The following is a 24,693-nucleotide window of genomic DNA, read 5'->3' as shown; positions in this document are numbered from 1 at the left end:
GGCTCTCTTGTCAGTGCAGAGCCTGCTTGGAATCATCTGTCTCCCTCTGTCTGTGCCCCTCCCCCACTCTTGCACACACTCTATTTCTCTCTCAAGAATACATAAACATTTGGGGCTCCTGGGTGGCTCAGTTAGTTAAGCATCCAACTTTGGCTCAGGTTGTGATCTGCCCGTGGGTTCGAGCCCCACATCAGGCTCTGTGCTGACAGCTCAGAGCTTGGATCCTTCTTGGGGTTCTGTGTCTCCCTCTCTCTCTACCCCTCCCCTGCTCACGTTCTGTCTCTCAAAAATAAATAAAACATTAAACAAACAAACATTACAAAGATCTTAAAAATATTTAAGGGCATTAAGAATCAAAAAAAAAATTTTTTTTAATGTTTATTTTTGAGAAAGAAAGACAGAGCATGAGTGGGGGAGGGGCAGAGAGAGAGGGAGACACAGAATCCAAAGCAGGCTCCAGGCTCCGAGCTGTCAGCACAGACCGATGTGGGGCTCGAACCCACGAGCCATGAGATCATGACCTGAGCCAAAGTCAGACGCTCAACCAACTCAGCCACCCAGACGCCCCTAAAAAAAATTTTTTTGGATGTTTATTTATTTATTTTGAGAGAAATAACAAGCAGGGGAGGGGCAGAGAAAGAGGGAGACAGAGAATCCCAAGCAGGCTTTGCACCAACAACGTGAGCGCAATTCAGGGTTTGATCTCATGAACCATGAGATGGTGATCCAAGCTGAAATCAAGAGTTGGTTGCTTAGCTGCCTGAGCCACCCAGGTGCCCCAGGACATTTTTAAAAGGAAAAACAATGTATCCATTACTTTCCACTTATGCAAATTTTTGTTTTTGCTTTAGTTCATAGTTTTGTTTTGTTTTCTTTTTTTTTTTTTCATTAAAAATTGGTTGGGGGGGCGCCTGGGTGGCTCAGTCAGTTAAGCGTCCGACTTCGGCTCAGGTCATGATCTCACGGTCCGTGGGTTCGAGCCCTGCGTCGGGCTCTGTGCTGACAGCTCAGAGTCTGGAGCCTGTTTCAGATTCTGTGTCTCCCTCTTTCTCTGACCCTCCCCTGTTCATGCTCTCTCTGTCTCAAAAATAAATCAATGTTTAAAAAAAATAAATAAAAAATAAAAATTGGTTGGTATTAGTGATCATAGTGTGTATAGGATTTTGTTTTCCTTTTTTTATTTTGTTTTCATTTTTCTCTATTAGTATTTTATAATTTCTATGTTGCTATATATTCTTCACATTTATTGATTTTAGTGGCCCAAAAGAGTCTATTAACTTGATTTATTGTAATTTGATCACCTACTTCCAGTTACTGAAAATTTTGACTCTTCAAAAATTATAAATATTACAGTCACCTTTGTTAATATATCTTTCAATTTATTGCTTTGGGATAAATTCCCAAGAATGGGATTACTGAGTCAAAGATTATTTTGGTTTGTTTTTTTTTTTTTTTTTTTAAATTAATCTCTACACCCAACGTGGGGCTTGAATTCATAACCCTGAGATCAAGGGTTGCATGTTCCACCAAGTGAGCCAACTAGGCACCCCAAAGAAGATGAGTTTTATTTATTTACTTTTTATTTTTTTAAAGAATATTATTATTTTTTTTAAAACTGAAGTATAGTTGATACACAATGTTATATTAGTTTCAGGTATACATAACTTAGTGATTGGCGATTGTACATGTTATACTGTGCTCACCAGCACACATGTAGCTACCATCTGTCACCATATGATGCTATGAAAATACCATTGAGTAGATTCTGTATGCTGTACTTTTCTTCCTTAATCAGTCTGTGACCAGAAGCCTGTACCTCCCACTCCCATACATACCTTTTTGCCTGTCTCTCAATCCATCTCCCCTCTGGCAGCCACCAGTTCTCTGCATTTAGGGGTCTGTTTCTGCTTTTTGTTTTTTTTTTTTAGATTTCACATATAAGTGAAATCATATGGTATTTGTCTTTAATATGATCATTTTTGACACTTAAAATGTATTTGCCACATTACTTTACCAAAATATTGTATCAGTCTACAACAGCATAATGACTAAAATCTGTCACTATTGAATTTTGACATTTCAAATATTTTTATTTTTGTAGTTAATTATTTTATTGAGGAGGTTGAACATTATCTCCATATTTTTTCAGTTAGAATTTCTTTAAGGTCATTATTATGAGAAAAGGTAGTTATAAATGCCTTTTTTTAAAAAATATTTTAAAATGTTTATTTTTGAGAGAGAGAGACAGAGTGCGAGTGGGGGTGGGGCAGAGAGAGAAGGAGACAGAATCCAAAGCAGGTTCCAGGCTTCAAGCTGTCAGCACAGAGCCTGATGCAGGGCTTGAACTCATGAATCACAAGATCGTGACCAGAGCCAGAGTCAGAAGCCTAACCAACTGAGCCACCCAGGTGCCCCCTAAGTGTTTTTCTTATGTTCAGAACACAAGAATCTCTGCTTCTCTCTCTCTTTAGTCTTTTTTTTAAATGTTTATTTGTTTGTTAGAAAGCATGTACGTGTGCTAACAGGGAAGGGGTAGAGAGAGGGATACAGAGGATCCGAAGCAGGCTCTGAGCTGTCAGCACAGAGCCGAATGGGGCTCGAACCCACAAACTGTGAGATCATGACCTGAGCCAAGTTTGATGGTTAACCAACTGAGTCCCTCATGTGCCCCTTTCGTTTTAATCTTAAGAGAGAGTTTTGATAGGAATTTGAACAGGCCTGGAGTTTAAAATAAGCATAAGGTCAGCCTTAATTATAGCCTCGTTGTTTTCCTAATGCATCTTAGATCTTGGCTTTATCATAATTCATGGCTCTCTTTTCTGTGATATATAGGTTTATGGTTTGCTGTCATGTAGGAGATGACACATGGGCTGAGGAATGAATGTGGGCTTTAGAGTTAGACCTAAGTTTAAATGTTGTTTCCACCTTTTAATTTCTGAGTGACTCAGTAAGTATATTATCGCTCTAAACTTTAGTTTCTTTTTTTATAAAACAAAGATAATATAAACTGTCTTACACGGTTATTGGGAGAATTAAATAATATATATTAAGTGCCTTAGCATCTAATAAGTTTTCAGTATTAAAAAAAATTTTTTTTTTATGCTTATTTTTGAGAAAGAGAGAGATCAAGCACAACCGGGGGAGGGGCAGAGAAAGGGAGACACAAAGTCTGAAGCATTCTCCAGGTTTTGAGCTGTCAGCACAGAGCCCAATGCAGGGCTCAAACCCACAAAATGTGAGGTCATGTTCTGAGCCAAAGTTGGACGCTTAACTGACTGAGCCACCCAGTATTCATTTCTGTCCGTTTCCTGCAATTTCTACTCTTTTTTTCTTCCATTGTCTTTTTTAATTTTGCTATGTCTAAGTATGTTTATTTTTTTTAAGTTTATTTATTTTGAGAGAGATTGCGAATGGGGAAAAGGCAGAGAGAGGGAGAGAGAGAATCCCAAGCAGGCTCTGCACTGTCAGCACAGATCCCCACATGGGTCTCAAACTCATAAACCATGAAATCATGACTTGAGCCCAAATCGAGGGTCAGATGGTTAACCGACTAAGATGCCCAGGCACCCCTGAAAGTATGTTTAAAGGTTGTAGTCACCCCTACTTAATAAATCTTTTCCTTTACATGGCATTTTTATATTGTTTAACAGTTTGGTACCCTTAGTGATCCAAATTTCCACATGGGAAGAAGTGGATCCTAATGTTTCCTGAAAACCAATCTTGTGTGAAACCCTGCTTGGTGCTTAATAAGTAAAGCCTAGCACGTATTATTTGTTTTTCATTGAAATGAAGGCTGTCAGCCATTTAAAACAGAGCCAGATCTTCTGATATTTTGTTCTTTGCTGCACAGTGATACAACTAATTTATATTACAGTCTGATACCATTTGGTTTCCTTATTGAATTTCAGGGACGGAGAATTCTGGAAAGGTGGACATCTCTACCAAGGACCTTCTTCCTCATCAAGAATTGCGAATTAAGTCTGGTCTGGAGAAGGCTATTAAGCATAAGGACAAACTGTTAGAATTTGACAGAACTAGGTATGTGGTTAGAATAAAAAATGGTAAGAAATAGAGTGGTCTACATATCCTGGCCATTAAAACATTATTCTGGAACTTGATACCTTTTTACAGTGAAGTATGAAAGATTCACAGCAAAAGAAGAGCTCTGCTACATAGGAGGCCTACATCTTGTTTTTGAATTCATGTTTGAGTAAGATAGGTTCCCATAAAGAGCATCTTACCCTGCAACATTATTAAATTTTTGCCAGATTCTAGTACTAGTATACCACCAGAAAGTTGATTTGGGTTGACAGAATTCCCCAGTTGTTTTCCTTGCAGCCATTCATTCCATCAGTCACCATATGTTAGAGTACCTACCATGTGCAAACGACTGTGCTGGGCTCTGGAGGATCTATAAGAAATTGCTTCTGAAAGGGCATAGGTAGTGGCATATCCTGGGAAGGCCTGGTTTACCCTCCCCCTTCCCGTTAACACTAAATTTGTTTTCTGATTTAATGATCAGTGTATTAAAATGTCCCTAAATTTAGGGCGGATAAGGTGGCTCAGTCAGTTGAGTGTCCAACTCTTGATGTCGTCTCAGGTCTTGATCTCAGGGTCATGAGTTCAAGCCCTGTGTTGGGCTCTGCCGGACGTGGAGCCTACTTAAAAAAAAAAAAAAGTTCCTAAATAGGCTTTTACACTGCTACACTTTTGTCATTTAGCCCATTGACTTCTCTGTGGGAGACAATTTTATCAATTTGTTAGTTCATTTTTTCTTTCTCTTTCACCTTTTTCTTCTTTTATACAAAATATGTATTGAAAGCCAGTTAGTGGTAAAAAATGTTTAAATAGGACTTATACATTCGTTTCTCAAATGGCCATGTGGGAATCTGTGAGGGTCCTTGGAGAACCCTTAATCTCCTATGTATTGTAACTGACCTAGGAGTCTATTTCTGGCATTACAAGTTTTTGGTTAGACATACTTCCTCCTTCCAAACCCTTTGCTGTAAATCTGAGATACAACTTTGAAATCTTTTTTTTTTTTTTTTTTTTTTTAAACGTTTATTTATTTTGAGACAGAGAGAGACAGAGCATGAACGGGGGAGGGTCAGAGAGAGAGGGAGACACAGAATCTGAAACAGGCTCCGGGCTCTGAGCAGTCAGCACAGAGCCCGATGAGGGGCTCGAACTCACGGACAGTGAGATCGTGACCTGAGCCAAAGTCGGACGCCTAACCGACTGAGCCACCCAGGCGCCCCATAAAGCTTTTTTTTTTTAAGTTTATTTATTTTTGAGATAGAGCAGGGGAGGGGCAGAGAGAGAAGGAGGGAGAGAATCCCAAGAAGGCTCCGTGTTGTCAGCGCAGAGCGTGACACTGGGCTCGAACTCAAGAACCGTGAGCTCATGACATGAGCCAAAATCCAGTCAGACACTGAATTGACTGAGCCACCCTGGCGCCTTGAAAGCTATTTTTCTTTTTAATTTTTTTTTTTTTATTTACACCCAAATTAGTTACCATATAGTACGACAATGATTTCAGGAGTAGATTCCTTAATGCCCCTTACCCATTTAGCCCATCCCCCCCCCCCACAACCCCTCCAGTAACCCTCTGTTTGTTCTCCATAGTTAAGAGTCTCTTATGTTTTGTTCCCCTCTCTGTTTTTATATTATTTTTGTTTCCCTTCCCTTATGTTCATCTGTTTTGTCTCTTAAAGTCCTCATATGAATGAAGTCATATGATACTTGTCTTTCTCTGACTAATGAAAGCTATTTCTGAAGTAAGCCCATCACAAGGTTTGTAACTCCTATTCACTCAATATTTATTATTATTATTATTTTAATGTTTATTTTTGAGAGAGAGAGAGAGAGAGACCACGTGTGTGTGAGTTGAGGAGGAGCAGAAAGGGGAGCCAGAGGACCTGAAATGGGCTCCACGTTGACAGCAGAGAGCCCAGTGTGGGGCTCGAACTCACAAACTGAGATCATGACCTGAGCCAAAGTTGGATGCTTAATCGACTGAGCCACCCAAGCACCCCTACTCTTAATCTTTTAAGTATCACTTCTAGCCCTACTCAATAAAACTGTCATTAGAAATAGAATTAGCAATGGAGTACATTTCTTGGTAAATAGAAACTAGAAAAGGGTCTCTCTCCACAGATATTGCTCCTTTTCTTGTGTGTTCCAGGATACTAGTTTCATTATTTAGGTTCACATATGGGAGCAGGTTTCTCCTGAGCTCTCTGAAACTTCCCACTCTCAGTCTACTTTAAAACTTGTATAATTCCAGCCATGTCCTGAAAAACTGAAATCAGTATATGAATCTGATTTCAGTATTTCCTTATGCCTTTGTATATCACTAATTTGTAATAATTAGGCACGGAGTCAATTGTGACTGGATTTGTGCATTTGGAGTAGTCAGTTAACTTCTGTGAGCCCCACCCCAAGTTCATTATCTGTAGAATGAGAGAATTGGGTCGTTAAAATTCCTTCTAGTTCTCAGTTTCTTTGTTGATATGATCTTAGGTCTGATTGACATATCTTAGAATTTGATCCAGTGTTTTAGTGAGGGACAAGTGATAAGATTGGGGGGGCAAGGGGTAGAAACTGACATATAGTAGTAGTAGGGTAGTAGGATGTCCTAAGAGTAAGCCATGGGCCTTAAACTGTCCAGAATAGAACTCTTTAAGTTTCTAAGGGAAAGGCAGCAGTTGGGACTAGCAGGAATCGACTGGACCCCACTTGTTGAGGAACTAGGATAGTGAGTAAGCTGCCAAGACATGAACTCAGATGCAGCAAAACCAGGTGATAACCCAGTTATGGCTGGACTAGTGAGAAAGAGTTAGAAGAACAATGGATTGTGAGGCTGTGTCTTTTTCTGCCTGAAGGTGAGATTAGTTTTATGAGCTGAGCTAGGCCTGCTGTGGGGATAAGGTACATGCCGAAGCTGGGGACCAAGCAGAGCTTGACCTTATTATGGAACTTTTTTGGGCATCTGTGTTTCAGATACTTTTCAGGATAGCAAAGAGTAAACTGCCTTAAAACAGTTTTCCGGTAATCAAGTCCCTGTTTTGTCAACAGGTAACCCAATTGACATGTGTTCTCTTTATCTCCTTAGCATTCGAAGGACGCAAGTCATTGATGATGAGTCAGATTACTTTGCCAGTGATTCTAACCAGTGGTTGTCTAAAATTGAGCGGGAGACCCTGCAAAAACGAGAGGAGGAGCTGAGAGAATTTCGACATATGTCTCGGCTCTCTAAGAAAATCACCATTGACTTTGCAGGCAGGAAGATCGTGGAAGATGAAAATCCTCTAGCAGAGTATCACAGCAAGTAAGTGGGCAGCACCAGAAAGGGTCTGGGAGGGGGCATTTTGTCTAAAAAGGATTTGCCCCCTCTCATGGATCTGTTATTTTTGTTGATTTTAAAAATAATACATTCATTTGGAATAGAAAAATGTAAGAGTGGCTAAGAAAATTTTGAAAATGAACAGTGAGGGTAACTTTTCCAGATAATTACTATAGTTTGATAAAAAACTTTTTAAACAATGAGATGCCATTTGGGCATGGGAATGTAAAGGAATCCAGAACAAAACCTGCATTGTATGTGTTTGTGTGTATACATGTATAAATTAGTAATTAAAGCAGGTAGCATTTCTAAATAATAAGGAAAGGGTTAAATACATGCTGGGATGATTGGCCACCAGCTTGGAAAAAATTGACATTCAATCTCTATTTCAAACCATACTGTGATAATAAGTTTGGCTAAATGGTTAAATGTAAAAGAGGTAAAAGGATCAGAAATAAATAAAGAAATGCAGGAGAATATAGATACAGTCTTGGTCTAATAAAGTATTTTTTTTTTTTAAGTTTGTTTATTTTTAGAGAGAGCATGCGTGCGTGTGTGGGCACAGGGAAATGGCAAAGAAAGGGAGAGACAGAGAATCCCAAGCAGGCCCTGTGCTGTCAGCACAGAGCCTGACTCAGGGAGTCAGGGCTCCATCCCATGAACCATGAGACCATGAGATCATAACCTGACCTGAGATCAAGAGTCCAACACTTAGCTGTGTGAGCCACCCAGGGGTCCCATAGCTCTTTCTAAGCAAAATACACAACCCAGAAGACAAAAAGACGAGATGTCAAAAAAATGTTTTAATGTTACTTATTTTTTTGAGAGATAAAGAGTGTGTGTGGGGGAGGGGCAGAGAGAGAGGGAGACAGAATCCGAAGCAGGCTCCAGGCTCCGAGCTGTCACCACAGAGCCCTATGTGAGGCTCTACTGCACAACTGTGAGATCATGACCTAAGCTGAAGTCGGAAGCTCAACCAATTTAGCCACCCAGGTACCCCTAAGACGAGATATTTTAAATAAAGTAAAAAAATGCTACCAAGCTGAGAGAATATTTTAAACATTTTTAAGTCAAAAGAGGAAGATCTATAGTATGTAAAGACCTGCAAATTAAAAGAAACATACCAAACAATCCAGTAGAAAGACGAGCGAAGCCTAAGGACCATTTACAGGTGAAGAAATACAAATGACCAATAGAAATTTAAAAAAAAAACCTTTTTTTAAATGTTTCTTTATTTTTGAGAGAGAGAGAGAGAGACATAGTATAAGCAGGGGAGGGACAGAGAGAGAGGAAGACACAGAATCCAAAGGAGGCTCCAAGCTGTCAGCCCAGAGCCTGATGCGGGGCTTGAGCTCACAGACCATGAGATCATGACCTGAGCTGAAGTCGGACACTTAACCGACTGAGCCACCCAGGCCTCCCGGCCAATAGGAATTTAAAAAAAAATGTTCAACTACTGGGGCGCCTGGGTGGCTCAGTCGGTTGAGTGTCCGACTTCAGCTCAGGTCACAATCTCACAGCTTGTGAGTTCGAGCCATGTGTCAGGCTCTGTGCTGACACCTCGGAGCCTGGAGCCTGCTTCGGATTCTGTGTCTCCCTCTCTCTCTGCCCCTCCCCACTTACATTCTGTCTCTCTCTCAAAAATAAATAAACATTAAAAAAAATTTTTTTTTAAAAGTTCAACTAGGGGCATATGGCTGGCTCAGTCAGAAGAGCATGTGACTCTTGATCTTGGGGTTCTGGGCTCAAGTCCCATCTTGGGCGTACAGATTACTTAAATAAAACTTTAAGCAATAAATAAATAAATAAAATGTTCAACTAGTTATAAGGGAAATGGAGATTTTAAAACAATGTATCATTAAATTGGCTGAAATAAAAAATACATATATACAAAATACTACATGCATAGTCTGTGAGTATAGGAAAATGAATATGCTCTCTTACTGTGGATGGGACTATTAAAATGGTACAGCCTCAATGCCAAGAGTAAATCCTAATGTAAATTATGGATTTGGGGTGACAATGTGTCAGTGTAGGTTGATTAATTTTAACAAATGTACTACTCAAGTGAGGAATGGCTGATAATGGGAAGGTATGGATGTGTGGAGTCAGGGAGCATATGAGAAATGTGTGAACCTTCTGTTCAGTTTTGCTGTGAACCTAAAACTGCTCTAAGAAATAAAGTCTCATGAAAAATTCCCATCATGGCCAATTTCAAGTTACCAACATGAAGTCACTGAACATAGAGTTCAGAGACATGTGTATTGGCTCCAGCATAGCACTGAAAAGAAAGCACAGGATTTTCCTGTTTTTTGTTTTGGAAATGGTGTCTGTCTGTCTGTATGTCTGTCTCTCTCTTTCTCTCTCTCTTCCTCCCTCCCTCTCCACCCCCCTTTCTATTTCTTTTTCTCTCTTCCTCTCTCCCTTTCCCTCTCCACCCCCTTTCTCTCTCTCTCTCTCCCTCTGTCTCCCCCTCCATCCCCATCTCCTTCCCCTTCTCTTTCATTCTCTCCCTTCCCCTCATTCTCTCTCCCTCTCTTCCTCCTTCCCTCTTTGTCTCCCTCCCTCCCCATCCCTCCTTTCTCTTCTCATCCTCTCCCCACCCCTCTTTCTCTCTCTTTCTCTCCCCCCTTCTCTCCCCCCCCCCCACAATTGGATATTGGTAAACATAGTAATGCTTTCCACAAGGTTCAGTTTTGGCCTTCTCTTTCGGATCTGCCAAATCCAATGTAGAATTTTCCTAAACAAAGGTTGTTCTCTCCATAAAAGAAATTCTTCCACTAGCTTCAAAATAATTATTTGTTCTTACCTATTACCTATGTGATATGTAAACATAAAGAAAAAAAAATAAAATTATTTTTTGGTGATGGGTTTAGGAATTTTTCTTTTTTTTCCCATTAATTTGTATTTTCCAGTTATAAATTCCCTTTATAATAAGTTATTTTTATGTTCAATAAAAAGTACATACAGCCCTTTAGAAGTTAAATTGGACAGTATCTCAAATTGTATCTTAAATTATGCATACTTTTTGACTTACCAGCTATAACCAGGTAGTAAGATACTAGTTTCTTCATCCCCTTCTCAACATTTAAAAAAAAACATTTGCTCTTCTCACATACGAAAAATTGTATTTATTTTGTGAAAATTTTTATTTATATTTCTTTGTTTTGGTTGTATGCTGGTAAGTCTGAACATTCTAAAAATGTACTGATTAGCTATTTGTATTGCTTCTTGTATAGGTTCTAGAGTTGTAGGTACATTTACCATTTATTATATTTCAAAATTATTTCCTTCTTCAGATCTCACTGTCCCCACCCTATTTTATTTAGACTCCCCTCTTCCCTCAAAATTCTTGTTTTTTTTCTTCTTTCTTTCTCTCTCTTTTTCTTTTTTAGCTTTATGCCTGTTGTGTTTCTGCTTTTTCCTTGGTTTGGAAATCTCTCCCACAATCTTTGCCTTTGAAATGTCTACCTACTTGGTACAACACATGGGATTATAATAATAATCATTGTAATAACTCTCTCATAGTAGCACTACATCCTTCCTTGTTTTGTTCATCATCTTCATAGCTATCTTAAACCTGCCATTTAGATTCAAAGCTTCTTGAAGGCAAGAACCATGTTTTCCATACCTTATTTAAGTCGCCTTGCGTATAAAAGGTTCCTAACAAATATCTTTGGTCTTTTCTACTGGTAAAATCCTTTCATTATGTTGTGCCTCAGAATTATCATTATCCACAAACATTTGTCAAGCATCTGGCAGGGACATGGAGTATAGCAGTAGGTAATGTAGAGGTACTGGATAGAATAAGATACAGTTCCTCTAAGATCTGTGATCTCCTACTACCCTAGGATTAGTTCTGCAGTCTTTAAATGGAAATCATCACATTGTTTTGTAAATTTAGAGCCAAAATAAATAGCAAACCATGGGCACAGGATAACATGGGATGTATGTGCTGTTTGATTTTTAAAATATTTTTCAATATGTATTCATCTTTGAGAGAGAGAGAGACAGAGCATGAGTGGGGAGGGACAGACAGGGAGACAAAGAATCCAAAGCAGGCTCCAGGCTCTGAGCTGTCAGCACAGAGCCCAATGTGGGTATCAAACCCACAAACTGTGAGATCATGACCTGATCTCAACCTGAAGTTGGACCCTTAACCGACTGAGCCACCCAGGCACCCCGATGACTATTTAAATAGTAGGTGCTATAGGACTTCAGAGAAAGGAGTAAGCACTTTTGTGCTGGGCCAGTAGAGGACCTTACTACGACTTCTGGACCTTGAAACAAGGATAGAATCTAGGTCAGCCTGGAGGAGTGGAGAGGGCCTCCTGGGTGTGCAGAGGAGTAATGGAATGTGTTGAGTAAATAGGCTGCTATAGGATAAATAATCTGCTGTAGGTCAGACTATTTCTAGGCAGCTGTTCTAATCTTGGCATTTTTAGTAATCCTGTTAAACAGATGAATGATTGTAGTGTGCCCTACCTATTTTCTTAGTGTTCTGGAACTTTTACTAATTCATATTCCTTAGGGTTCTTGGAGTGAAGAGAAGGAAGTTGGTGGTGGGGAGTAGGAAAGTTCATCCATGGACCCCTCTTTGAATTTCAAATTTTCTCATTGTTGAAGGATTTTATGTTGTGGTAAGTAAGGATATTCTGAGCATAGAACATTACCAATTATTTCATCCTTTGGTTTGTCATCACAGACTAGATGAGACAATACAGGCAATTGCCAATGGAACCTTGAACCAACCACTCACCAAATTGGATAGATCTTCTGACGAGCCTTTGGGAGTTCTGGTGAATCCCAACCTGTTCCAGTCCCCTCCCCAGGTTAGTGGACCTTTGCTGTAACTGGTAATGAGAGGAGTTTGGGCCCCGATATTTCTCCTTTCAAGTGTGCCTCTTTCATATGCTTTAGATATCAGTGTGCTCTTTCACACACCCACCGACCTTATTTTCTGTCCGCAGCTTTTTCCATTTTTTTGCAATACTTCTTACAAGTTGGCCTGCATTATCTTCTGAGTATTTCCCAAGAGAGGGTTTTGTTAAATAAGAGATTGAGACAATAATCCCATGGTTCTTTTGTTGATGTTCTTTCTCTACCTTTTATAGAATATGGGTAGTCCCATAGAGTGGTGTTTTAAATTAATACGTTCATTGTTGTCATTCATTTTTCCATCATATCATTGAGCATCTATTATGTGCATTCATAATAGTAAGTGACAAACTGTATGTTGCTTCTATCCTCAAAGAACTCATAGACTAGTAGGAAGAAAAAAATCACATAAGCAGTTCTAATACAAATAGAGATATAAATAAAGTATGGTGGAAACCCAGAGAAGGGAAGTACCACTTCCAGTTGAGAATAAAAGAAGCTTTAATAGGGAAGCTACATTCATTAAAAGGAAATATCCAAGAAAATGGGTGTTTGGGGATGGTGGGGAAAAAAACATTCCAAGCAGACTGAGCTGTAGGAATAAAGCCTGGGTACATGAAATCATGGCCTGTATATTTATGGAAAAATGAATGTAGGCTGCATAGATAGTGGTTATCAAAGGGATTATCCTGAGAAACATACTAAGGTTAGGTAGGTAGAACCAAATCACTAAAATGTTTAAATGTTTAGCAATTTTTCATATTTTTATTTTGTATATAACTGTGTTCCATAGAAGGTTCTTCCGCAAAGAGATGCAGTCAGAGCATTGCTTTAAACAGCCTAACTGTAGGTACTTGTTCAGCACTTTACACATGCCAGCTTCTTTGCCAGGTGCTAGAAAATTAAAAGGTAAAGGCCCAGCTCCTATCCTTAAAGACTTAGTGGGGGGGCACCTGGGTGGCTCAGTCGGTTAAGCATCCGACTTCAGCTCAGGTCATGATCTCGCGGTTCGTGAGTTCAAGCCCCGCATCAGGCATCTGTGCTGATGGCTCAGAGCCTGGAGCCTGTTTCAGATTCTGTGTCTCCCTCTCTCTCTGACCCTCCCCTGTTCATACTCTGTCTCTCTCTGTCTCAAAAATAAATAAACGTTAAAAAAAATTAAAAAAAAAAAAAAAGACTTAGTGGGGAAACAAGTTTGAATACAAATAATTTGAATTCCTTAAGATAGTTTCATATAATACTATATGTTAATTCTACTTCAATTAAAAAAAAGTGCAATGATAGACACATGTTGTGCATAGAGTAGGACTTTAGGAAAGTGTTCATAAACACTCTAGGAGTCACAAAAGAAATAGTGTTTGAGAGAAGACTTACAGGATGAATAACAATTTCCAATGAGACAAATCTAGGGAGGAAATTCCAGGAAATTCATGTACAAAGGTTCAGCAGTTTAGGAGTATTGTAGGTTTGGTAGAACCAGAGGTAATTAAGTATTGTTAGAAGCTAAGATGAAAAAAAAGTTGAGATGGACTAGTGGGTGTATTAGTTTCCTAGGGCAACCATAACAAAGTATCACAACTAGTTGGCTTAAGACAACAGGAATTTATTCTCTCACAGTTCCTTAACACCAAAATCAAGACGTTGGCAGGCCCACACATTCCCCACAAAGGCTCTATAGGAGAATGCTTCCTTGCCTATTTGAGCTTCTCCTGGCCCCAGGCATCCCTTGGTTTATAGCGGGTTCATTGAAATGTCTGCCTTCGTCTTCACATGGTCTTCTTCCCTGTTTTTGTCTCTCTATGTGTTCTTTTTTTTCATAAGGACAGCAGTCATTGGATTTGGGGTCCACCCTAACCCAGTATGACCTAATCTTAATTTGATTACATCTGCAAAACTATTTCCACATAAGGTCACTTTCACGGGTTCTGGGTAGATGTAAATTTTAGGGGGGGATACTACTCAACCTAGTACAGTAGGCAACATCTTACCATGAAAGGCCTTATGTCTCATGCTAAGGAGTTTGGTTTTATTTCAAAGTAGGCAAAGAGAAGTCCTGAAAGAATTTTAGTAGAAGGGGCGCCTGGGTGGCGCAGTCGGTTAAGCGTCCGACTTCAGCCAGGTCACGATCTCGCGGTCTGTGAGTTCGAGCCCCGCGTCAGGCTCTGGGCTGATGGCTCAGAGCCTGGAGCCTGTTTCCGATTCTGTGTCTCCCTCTCTCTCTCTGCCCCTTCCCCATTCATGCTCTGTCTCTCTCTGTCCCAAAAATAAATAAACGTTGAAAAAAAAAAAATTTAAAAAAAAAAAAAAAAAAAAGAATTTTAGTAGAAGATTGGCATGACTTCCATGCCTGTATAGAGTTTCGAAGGAGGAGTAAGACTAAAGCAGGGAATTTGCTAAGAAGGTTATTGCAGTAGTATAGTGGGGAGCTGATGAGGGCCCAGGTTAGTGTAGTAACACTAGTAGGACAGTAGAGAGTTACTTAAAGGCTAAAAATGTAGATGAGACCAGTTAGCAGGCTCTGTAATAATATTAGTGAAAGATAAGAGGTTAATTTGAGAAAGTGGATGTGGGAATAGAGAAACAGGTAATATAAACTATAACTGTAGTAGAGATAAAACAGTGAATGTGGACCTCAGAATTGTTCAAGTACCAATATGGTTATGAAATCACTTATTTCCCCTGTAATGGATGAGTCCTTCCTCTATATTCCCAGTTAAGGGCTTCTATCCCCAGATAGTATTTACTTAATTCTGCTTTATATTTTGGTTAGCTATTTATGTGTTTTTCTTCTACTAGGATCATAAGTGCCTTGAAAGAAAGAACTGTACCCTTTTTATACTTGATGTGCTTGTCACATGGTCAAGTACTGAATAAATGTTTGTGTTTTTTTTAAGATATGAAGCAGTTGATTAGAGTCATAAAATTATATTACATTAAGATTCTTAAAGATCAATTTAGTCCAACCCCATCATTTTATAATTGAGAAAACTGAAGCCTTTAGAGGTTAAATGATTGCTTAGAGTCTGTAAACTACCATTCTAGTTTTTCCCCCTATAAATTATCAAACAAGTCAAAAAATTAAGACAACTAACCAAAAACTTCATCTTAATAAAGACCTTTTTTTTTTTTTTTTTTTTTTTTTTTTTTTTAATTTTGAAGACTTTCAGTCTTCTTGTTCTGGAACAAACACGAATCTTTGTCATTCTGTGACAGAACTGCCAGGACACATCAGTTTTCTATATTACCACTGTCCTATAATTTTCTCTTCTTTTCATGTAATGGGGGGCTTGTTTCAGTAATTCTCCATCCTTTCTGTAAAAGACAGGTTGTTCCTTTCAGGGTAAGAGAGTATGTCTTGCATCCAACAATCATAACTACTGCCCCTGATAGCATCTGATTGGCTTTTTCACGGTCTTAGCATGTGACTCTGCCTTTAAGCACATGAAAGGTGTGTGGACCAAAATTTGGAACCTTCATTTAATGCAATTATCTTGGGAAATTGTCCAGAATCCATTATGGATCATTAATAAGTTTACAGTAGAAGTAATTACAGACCTTATACCTGGTCTGCTTGTTGTATTTTTGTCGGAATTGGGAATCTACATATGGAGATTTCAGCATTCTAATTATTTTTTAAGATAGGACCTTGTTATCATATCTACAACTCCTTCTGAATTTATACCTACACCTTTTATGTCCTTGTTTCAAACAAAGGTGGGATAAACTTTAAGAAAATGTGCCCAGTATGATTTCCTCATTGTTAGCGTTCATCTCATTTTGTATACCTACCCCAGGTTCTTCCCTTGTCAGACAGAACTGTATGTTTGGTTTCTTTTTTGTGTAGTGGATAGACCAGACAGGTGCAGCCTCACAGAAGAAGGCTTTCCATTCAGGAGGATCGGAACTAGAATTGAACTCCTATCGGCACCAGTTGCGAATCCAGGACCAAGAATTTCAGGAAGGCTTTGATGGTGGCTGGTGCCTCTCTATGCATCAGCCCTGGGCTTCGCTGCTTGTCAGAGGGATCAAAAGGTAAGGACAGAAATGAATCTTGCCAGTGGAAGATTTTACAGTGACATAAACTTGATTTAGAATTATGGATTAGAATTCATTTTCCCCCCAATATAGTGATGATTTATAATACTCTTCAGCACATAGAACTTTAAGCAGTATATTCATGTTACTGATTTGGTAGTAGTGTTTTTACTGAATAGGTTAAAAAAAACCCTGAGGTTAGAAAGGCTAAGGATCCTAGTCATAAAAAAAATAAAATACCAGTTTTTCCATCTTCAGAAGGAAGTCTCTTGACAAAACTTCTCTTGGCTTTGCCTTTGGAATATAGTATTCAGCAACATTAATGGTTTGATCTTATTTGAAATGCAGTTTTTATGGCTATTTATTAATTTTTTTAAGACAACAGCCCAACTGTGTTTTTTTTCTTTCATATATCTATGTACTAATCTGACTAATCATATGAAAAACTACTTGTCTAGAAAAATGGGGGATTTAAGAGTTAAGTTGCTTTATTACAAGGTTGAGTGGTTGTACCTATTCATGATGGTTAGAACTTAATGTTCTATGGTTTCATGTTTCTTCTCAATTCAATTTTATTTTATTTTTTAATTTTTTTATTAAAATTTTTTTTTAAGGTTTGTTTATTTTTGAGAAAGACAGAGTGTGAACCAGGGAGGGACAGAGAGAGAGAGAGAGAGGGACACACAGAATCTGAAGCAGGCTCCAGCCTCTGAGCTTCAGTGTAGGACCCTATCCCACAAACTGTGAGATCATAACCTGAGCTGAAGTCAGACACTTAACTGACTGAGCCACCCAGGTGCCCCTATTTTATTTTAAGTTTTTTATTTATTTTTGAGAGAGCCCAAGCGGGGGAGGGGCAGAGAGAAGGACAGAGGATCTGAAGCAGGCTCCACACTGACAACAGCAAGCCGGATGTGGGGCTTGAACTCACGAACCATGAGATCATGACCTGAGCTAAAGTTGGACATTCAACCAACTAAGCCACCCAGGTGCCCCGCTTCTCAATTCAATTTTAAAAAATATTTTTTTCAGTGCATCTGGCTGGCTCAGTTGGTAAAGCATGTGACTCTTGATCTTGGGGTTGTAAGTTAGAGCCCCATGTTGGGTATAAAGTTACTTAAAAATAAAATCTTTAAAAAAAATAAAAAAATAGTTTGCTTTTATAAATATAAATAGAAAATTGGAAAATATGGTGAAGTAGCTAGAAAGAGAAAGATCGCCTATAATCCTACCACTTAGAAACACCTACTTTTAGAATTTTAGAGGGCTTATTTATATTTATTTTCCTGTGCTGTTATATAGTAAGGTAATAAAATATATTTAGTATTTTACTTCTTTCTTTTAAAAAAAATTTTTTTTTTTCAACGTTTATTTATTTTTGGGACAGAGAGAGACAGAGCATGAACGGGGGAGGGACAGAGAGAGAGGGAGACACAGAATCAGGCTCCAGGCTCTGAGCCATCAGCCCAGAGCCTGACGCGGGGCTCGAACTCCCGGACCGAAAGATCGTGACCTGGCCGAAGTCGGACGCTTAACCGACTGCGCCACCCAGGCGCCCCAGTATTTTACTTCTTTCACTTATCATTACAACATACTCGCTTTCCCTTTTTTTCTAGTTTTATTACACTGTAATTAACAAATAACATTGTATTAGTTTAAGTTATACAACATAATGATTTGATATATGTATATATTTTTAAATGGCTGCCTCAGTAAGTTTAGTTAATATCCTTTACCTCACATAGTCACAAATTTTTTGTTTCTTGTTGTGAGAACTTTTAAGATCTATTCTCTTAGCAGCTTTTAAATATACAGCACAGTATTGTTAACTATAGTCACCACGCTGTACATTACTTCCCCAGGACTTACTTATCTAATACCTCAAAGTTTTGACTATTTTTACCCATTTACCTCTGGCAACCACCACTTTTTTCTCTCTATCTATGAGATTGTTTTTTTTTTTTTTTTTCAGATTCTGCATATAAGTGAGATCATACAGTATTTGTCTTTTTTGTCTGATTTGGCACAATGCCATCAAGGTCTGTTGTAAATACAATGGCAGGATTTCCTTTATTTTTATGGCTGAATAATATTCCATTATGTATATATACCACATTTTCTTGATCCATTCATCCATCAGTGGGCATTTGGTTGTTTCCATATCTTGGCTATTATAAATAATATTGCAGTGAATTTGAGGGTGCAGATATCTTTTTGTTCCTTTTTATTTTATCTATTAGAATTTACTATGCCTGACAGTGTCCTAACTCATAACAGTAGTAATATACTTAAATAAATTTTTACAGTTCTAAAAGCAGCAGTAGCTCTATAAAATAGATAAGGCCAGTATTATTACAGTCTTGCACAAATGAGGACACTTACGTAAGGACACTTTATAGATAAAGTAGCTTTCTCTGAATTAAAAGCTAGTTAGTGGCAGAGATGGAACTTGAGTTCAAGTTTTTAGTGGTTTTTTCCAGTCTTACTGTGTAAGTTTCAGTCATTTGTCTTCTGAAAGAAAATTTTTTATTGGCATTTAGTATCAATCATTTCTACTTTGGTGTATTCATTATTAGCTGTGATTTCCTTCTTTCATTACGGTGCATTGTCATTTTTCTCCCTTCTTGAAGGTTAGGTCTTCTTGCTTTGGTTTGTAATTGCTTTTTAGTTCATGTGTGTAATGCCATTAGAACAAATGCATGTGAATCTGCTTCTGCTCCAGGGCAACTAGACCCTCAGGTATCTGTTCTTACTCAGTTTTCTACAATTTGGGTGTCTTTTCCTTCTTCCAAAGCAGAAAACTAAATAGCTCGCTTTCTGCTGAGAGAATCAGAATGTTTACATTTCTCTCCTATTTTGGATCTATATTCTTCAGATTTTGTTACTGAAAAGAACAGATGAGCAACATCCAGCTCACAATCACTAATCCCACAAATAAAATGAATGATTCTGCCACATTCGTGAGACCATTTTCCCAATAACCCTTCAGATTATTTGGTGTGGAGGGAAGAACGATACTGATTAGTTCTTCATTTTTTGATCACCTGCTATGTATGTGCCTGGCACTATTTCAGTTCATCTATATTGGAAAATGAAGGATATGAGAAATTCCTTGTTTCTCATTGTAAGAACAGTGTAATAGGAGTATATTATCAAGGTATTTTATTTGATTGGAACTAAAAGAGAAACATCCTTTTTTTTCTTCTTTTCACTTATTTATTTTTTGAGTATAGTGGACACACAATGTTACATTAGTTGCAGGTAGACAGCTTAGTGATTTGACAAGTTTATATACATTATGCTGTGTTCACCATAAGTATAGCTACCATCTGTCCCGTTACATTGCTATTATAATATCATTTTATCCGTTATGCTGTGCTTTTTATTACTGTGACTTAACTCATTCTATAACTGGAGTCCTGTATCTCCCTTTCTCCTTCACTCATTTTGCCCAACCTCCCATCCCCCAGGAATATCTTTTTGTAATCCTTGGAGAGTAATTAAGTTCTCTTGGATGCATTGTTATTCCACCTAAAGATTCTTTCAAACTAGTCAAGTTGTTTAATTATTTACAAAGAACATAATCCTTTATAAAATACTTAGAAAATATAAATGAATATGGTTGCAATTTAAAGAGTGAAGATGATAAACATTTTTATTTATTTAAATTCTATAAAGTGACAACTATAAAAGTACTATTCTTAGAGATTTGTGTGTTGGTGAAGATTTTTCTGTTAGGTTAGAAAACGATTAACAAATCTTCCAAGAAAAAGTTAGCCCGTGACTCAAAGAACATCAAGGATTTACTTTGTGTGGAACAGTTTGGATGCCTTAAAAGTGTAAGATTTAAATGGTGGAAGTCACAAGGCTAGTGAAAGATACAAGTCTGACTTACAGAGATGGAGTTAAAAATAGGACCTGAAAGAGATCATTGTCTTTATTCTGATGATAGGAAAAGCTTGAGAACAGGGTTCATACTCCATTTAAGGGTATTGTGTTATAATTATGTTTTTCACACAAAATACCCCTCTTTGTGAGATATCTTCTATAGATCTCTTGGTTTAGCTGGGTGATTTGCTATATTAGATGAGATCCTGTGGGACACTAGAATTTAGATCCTTTCTACTAAATTTGTAATTTTTTTAAGGGTGGAGGGCAGAAGTTGGTACACTCCTCACAGAGGACGTCTTTGGATAGCAGCCACAGCCAAAAGACCCTCCCCTCAAGAAGTCTCAGAACTCCAGACTACATATCGTCTTCTTCGTGGGAAAGGTGACAGACATATATTCTCCATTCAGTATTACTTGATGGAAAGGAAAGAAGTTCATCTTCTTTCACCCCCTTCCTCCTCTGACTTTTTTTTTTTTTTTTTTGGGGTGGGGGGAGAGGGAAGTAGATGAGAGGGACTTTAATCTTTGTGTACGTTTGTTTGTTTAGCGGCAAACCTGGGCAGATGTTCAAAGCATTCATTCATCAAACAGTGCAAATAAAAATATCAGTTCCCAGGACATATGACTGGCTCAGTCAGTTAAGCATCTGACTCTTGATTTCAGCTCAGGTCATGATCTCACCGTTCGTGGGTTCAGCCCCCACGTCGGGCTCTGCTCTGGCAGCGACTAGCCTGCTTGGCATTCTTTCTGTCTCTCCCTTTCTCTCTGCCCTCGCTTGCTCACACCTGCTGTCTCCTCTCTTTCAAAATAAATAAATAAACATTAAAAAATATGCTTATCAGTTCCCAAGACCAGAAATCAACCAACCTGTTTTAATTTAATATAAGAAAATTTTCTTTTTTAAAAAATTTTTAACTGTGAGAGTATAATGACTTTTATAAACTCTGGGATCTTTAGATTGGGAAGAACAACCACAATAAGAATTTTTTGAGGGGACTGACCCAAATAAACATCTGCTATGGGATTTGGACAGGTCAGAGTTGGTTGACTTAACCATTATATTTTGGGAATTACCCCCAAGCACATCATATTTGGATCCAAAAAAACTGTTTCTGACTCTTAGATGTCTTGTTTTCCTTCCTCTTATCTAACTCATACACTTGTTTTGAAGGTAGAATGAGAGAATGATTATAGAACTACCTTTAAAAGTTTTAAGGAAACCAAAACTTGAGGAATCAAAGGTGCTTGTTTCCTTAAAAGCACAATGTTTTGACTGATAATGACTAGCTTGTTTTAAATTTATGTTCTGTCATTCTTTTTTTTTTTTCTCTCTCTCTCTCTCCCCCTGTGTTCTGTCATTCTTAAATGTTTTACTACACTTTTTGGTTTTTCTCTTCACAGCTGTAGCTTGTTTCCAAAACCCATCACCACCAAACTCCAGGTTAATCCAATTGAGTATAGGTGGAATGATTTTTTTGGAGTGAAGTTGTAGGGTCCTTGAACTTTTTTTGGAGTGAAGTTGTAGGGTCCTTGAACTTTGATGGTGTAAGGGTAATTTTTTTTATAGCTTAGAATGTAGATAGTGGACTATGCCAGACACTCACTAAATTTGTTGCTAAAATGCAAACACTTGTGCTAAATAAAAACCTCATTGTTTTTCTGTGTCTACAGTAGGTAATAGAGATAGTGATTTGTTCAGAATTGGAAACAGATTTGTGAGTTTCAGGGGAACAAAAAGGAGATATAGCTGATGCTTCTCTTATTCTTGATTCAGATGTGGAATTTCCCAACGACTATCCATCAGGTTGTCTTCTGGGCTGTGTGGACCTCATTGACTGCTTGTCCCAGAAGCAATTTAAGGAACAGGTGGGTAAAGTATACTTCTCTTGGACACATGCTTAGTTTGCCACCATAGTTGACTTGTAAATCCTTCAATACAGAATATCGTGCTGATAGTAAGGTGATAGCAACTGAATTTAGACATGTGAGGATAATCTTTTCATAGGGAAATACTGGACAGATACAAGACCAGTGCAGAAACAGAAAAACTAGTGATTGTTCTGGTTTCTAATACATGTACATTTCTGCATAAAAAGCTATTTCCCCAGTCAAGCTAACAAATAAAGGGTCTTCACCTTTCATAAAACTTTGCTGCTTTTGGTAAAGATACCCTCCATTATCCTTTGAATTATTTCAATTAAGTGGTGAGGATGATAGGATTTGTTATTATTGTGGAAGATTTGGTTCAAGCCAGAGAATTCATGATAGGCAAGTAAGTTTGAATTCTGATTTCTGATTGCCTGGACTGTGCCATATTTGGGGAGTGTATATGCGAGGGAGTATGTGCACACATGTGTAGGTATGTATTTTTATTTCTTTTGATCATTGAAGGTTGGACTGACATAACTAGATTTCATTTTTGAGCAGCAGAGGGAGCCTAAAGACTTTAGCTTCATTGGAGAATGCCTGTAATTTTAGAGCTGTATGTTTAGACTCAGACTAGCAGAATCCAAAATGGCAAAGTCTATCCTTGAAGCCTGTAGAGTCTTACCTAACAGTATGGTTTTCCTGTACTTTCAACAATTGCCTTAGGCAACCACTGTACTTAGGAAAATGTTTTTCAGCTTAATTTTTTTCAGTAAACTCTTTCTTTTCCAGATCTATTTGCCTTTTGATAACATTATTACTGTTGTAAAAACTCCTATTAGGGAGCCCGGGTGGTTCACTCAGTTGAGCGTCTGACTCTTGATTTTGGCTTAGGTCATGATCTCGCAGTTTGTGGGCTTGAGCCCCGCATCAGGCTCTGCTCTGACAGGGTTCTGCGCTGGCAGTGTGGATCCTGCTTGGGACTTCTTTCCTGTCTCTGCCCTCTCCTGCTTGTGAGCTCATGCAAGCGCACACGCTCTCTCTCTCTCTCTCTCTCTCTCTCTCTCTTTCTAAATAAGTAAATAAATAAATAACTTAAAAAACCAACCTGATCCTATCTATCTTACCCTCTCTACCCTTTCCTCACAGATTTTAGCCAGTAATTATCCCTCTAGTTTTCTTTCTTTTTCTTGTGGATTGCCTCCTTAGCTCTTCTCTGATTACTTTATGTATAGGAGTACAATGCATGCATTTTGGCATGGATTTGACCCCTAGCCTTTTGTTCTGAACCTTACTACCTAATTCAGACCTAGTCAAAACCATGGACATGTGGAGACCCTTTTTTCCACACCGTTGTACCTGTGCTTCCATGGGCCTTTTGCCCATTTCCCCAGTATCTTCTTTCCTCTCTTTCTCTCCCCTTTTTTTTTCAGTCTAGAAGTAACAGTTATAAAAATTGCTTACATTGGTGTAGGCCTTATAGTTTTAAAGACTGTCACAGGCATTAATAGCTTGGGATGAGTTAATATATTATCAGTATATTTTCTTCATAGGATATCTGCATTCTTAAAGGGAAATCAGGGTACCTGATGGCTCAGTTGGTTGAGCGTCCAGCTCTTGGTTTGAGCTCAGGTCATGATTTCATGGTTCATGGGTTCAGGCCCCACGTTGGGATTCTCTCTCTGCTGCTCCCTTGCTTGCACATGTGCACACATGCTTGCTCTCTCTCTCTTTCTCTTAAAATAAATAAACCTATTTTTAAAAGTTAAAAAAAATTTAAAAAGGGGAATCTGGAGCATCTGGTATGTGGGTGGTGGGGTTTGGCAAAGGGCCTTCCTTTATTTTTTTATTTGTCCATCAAGCAAACCACCATCTGATACAAGGTCAAATGATTTCAATCACTAGACAGCCAGTCTTCTTCCTTCCACAAAATGTGTAGAGAAGGGTAGGAAACAGTAATCCTAGTCTGTGGAGTACAGCAAGCTTATGGGAGTTAGAAATCTAATTGACAAATCTTTTTTGGTTTCTCATGGATACTTCTCTTTCAGGTCAGCATGATACTCCTCCTTGAGCTTAGATTCTGTCTTTTATCCTGAGGATGCTGAGGGCAGCACATAGAAATGTAGGAATCCTTCCATATGTTCCCAGCTGGAGGTCCTGGCAACTCTCCTTATGAATTTCTCTGGTACATGTCATTAGAATATCTCCAAATGCCAGAAGCCAGTAGGCTTCATCAAATAGGAATCCCTTACTCATTTTCCCTATGGTCAGCTTTTTTGGGGCTTTTCCCCACTGTTTCTTTTCTTTGGGGGTAGCTCATGAATGTATGCAGAATTGATATGTCTTATTTGGGGATTATTTATTAGATAAAGATCTTTTAAAAGTTGTAGCTTTGGTATTTGGCTGCCTTTCGGAAAATGTCTCAAGCGTCTTTGGTAATCTACCTGTCTTTGTTTGAGCTGTGGTTCTGTGATGTTAGTAATGTGATTGCCTAGTCTGTTTTACAAACCTTACTCTCATTACTGTAAGAATGAGTTGAAAGTTTAGGAATAATAGCCCTAGACTAGCATTTCCCAAACTCTTCCATGTATAGATGTTCTCTGGGGAAATAAAAACAGGGGGAGGTGGTTCTGAATGGACACATACATTTGGAAAATGTATTTGTATCAGACAAATGTG

General features: G+C 38.4%; 1 protein-coding gene across 4 annotated transcripts in view; it reads left to right on the top strand.

Moving 5' to 3' along the window:
* Positions 1 to 24,693, top strand: part of TRIP4 (thyroid hormone receptor interactor 4) — a 67,408-nt gene that overhangs the window by 21,808 nt on the left and 20,907 nt on the right. For all 4 annotated transcript variants that reach the window (XR_006293270.1, XM_043555184.1, XM_043555186.1 and 1 more), the window contains 6 exons: positions 3,909 to 4,038; positions 7,115 to 7,330; positions 12,051 to 12,177; positions 16,068 to 16,255; positions 20,406 to 20,530; positions 21,923 to 22,014. Coding sequence is in view for 3 of the 4 variants with exons in the window: in XM_043555184.1 (XP_043411119.1) it covers positions 3,909 to 4,038; positions 7,115 to 7,330; positions 12,051 to 12,177; positions 16,068 to 16,255; positions 20,406 to 20,530; positions 21,923 to 22,014 (878 nt within the window). In the remaining variant the exon portion in view is untranslated. The remainder of the gene's footprint in view (positions 1 to 3,908; positions 4,039 to 7,114; positions 7,331 to 12,050; positions 12,178 to 16,067; positions 16,256 to 20,405; positions 20,531 to 21,922; positions 22,015 to 24,693) is intronic.

The sequence above is a fragment of the Prionailurus bengalensis genome, chromosome B3 (assembly GCF_016509475.1).
Source record: "Prionailurus bengalensis isolate Pbe53 chromosome B3, Fcat_Pben_1.1_paternal_pri, whole genome shotgun sequence".
NCBI classification, from domain to species: Eukaryota; Metazoa; Chordata; class Mammalia; order Carnivora; family Felidae; genus Prionailurus; species Prionailurus bengalensis.
This window is presented reverse-complemented; position numbering and strand designations above follow the sequence as displayed.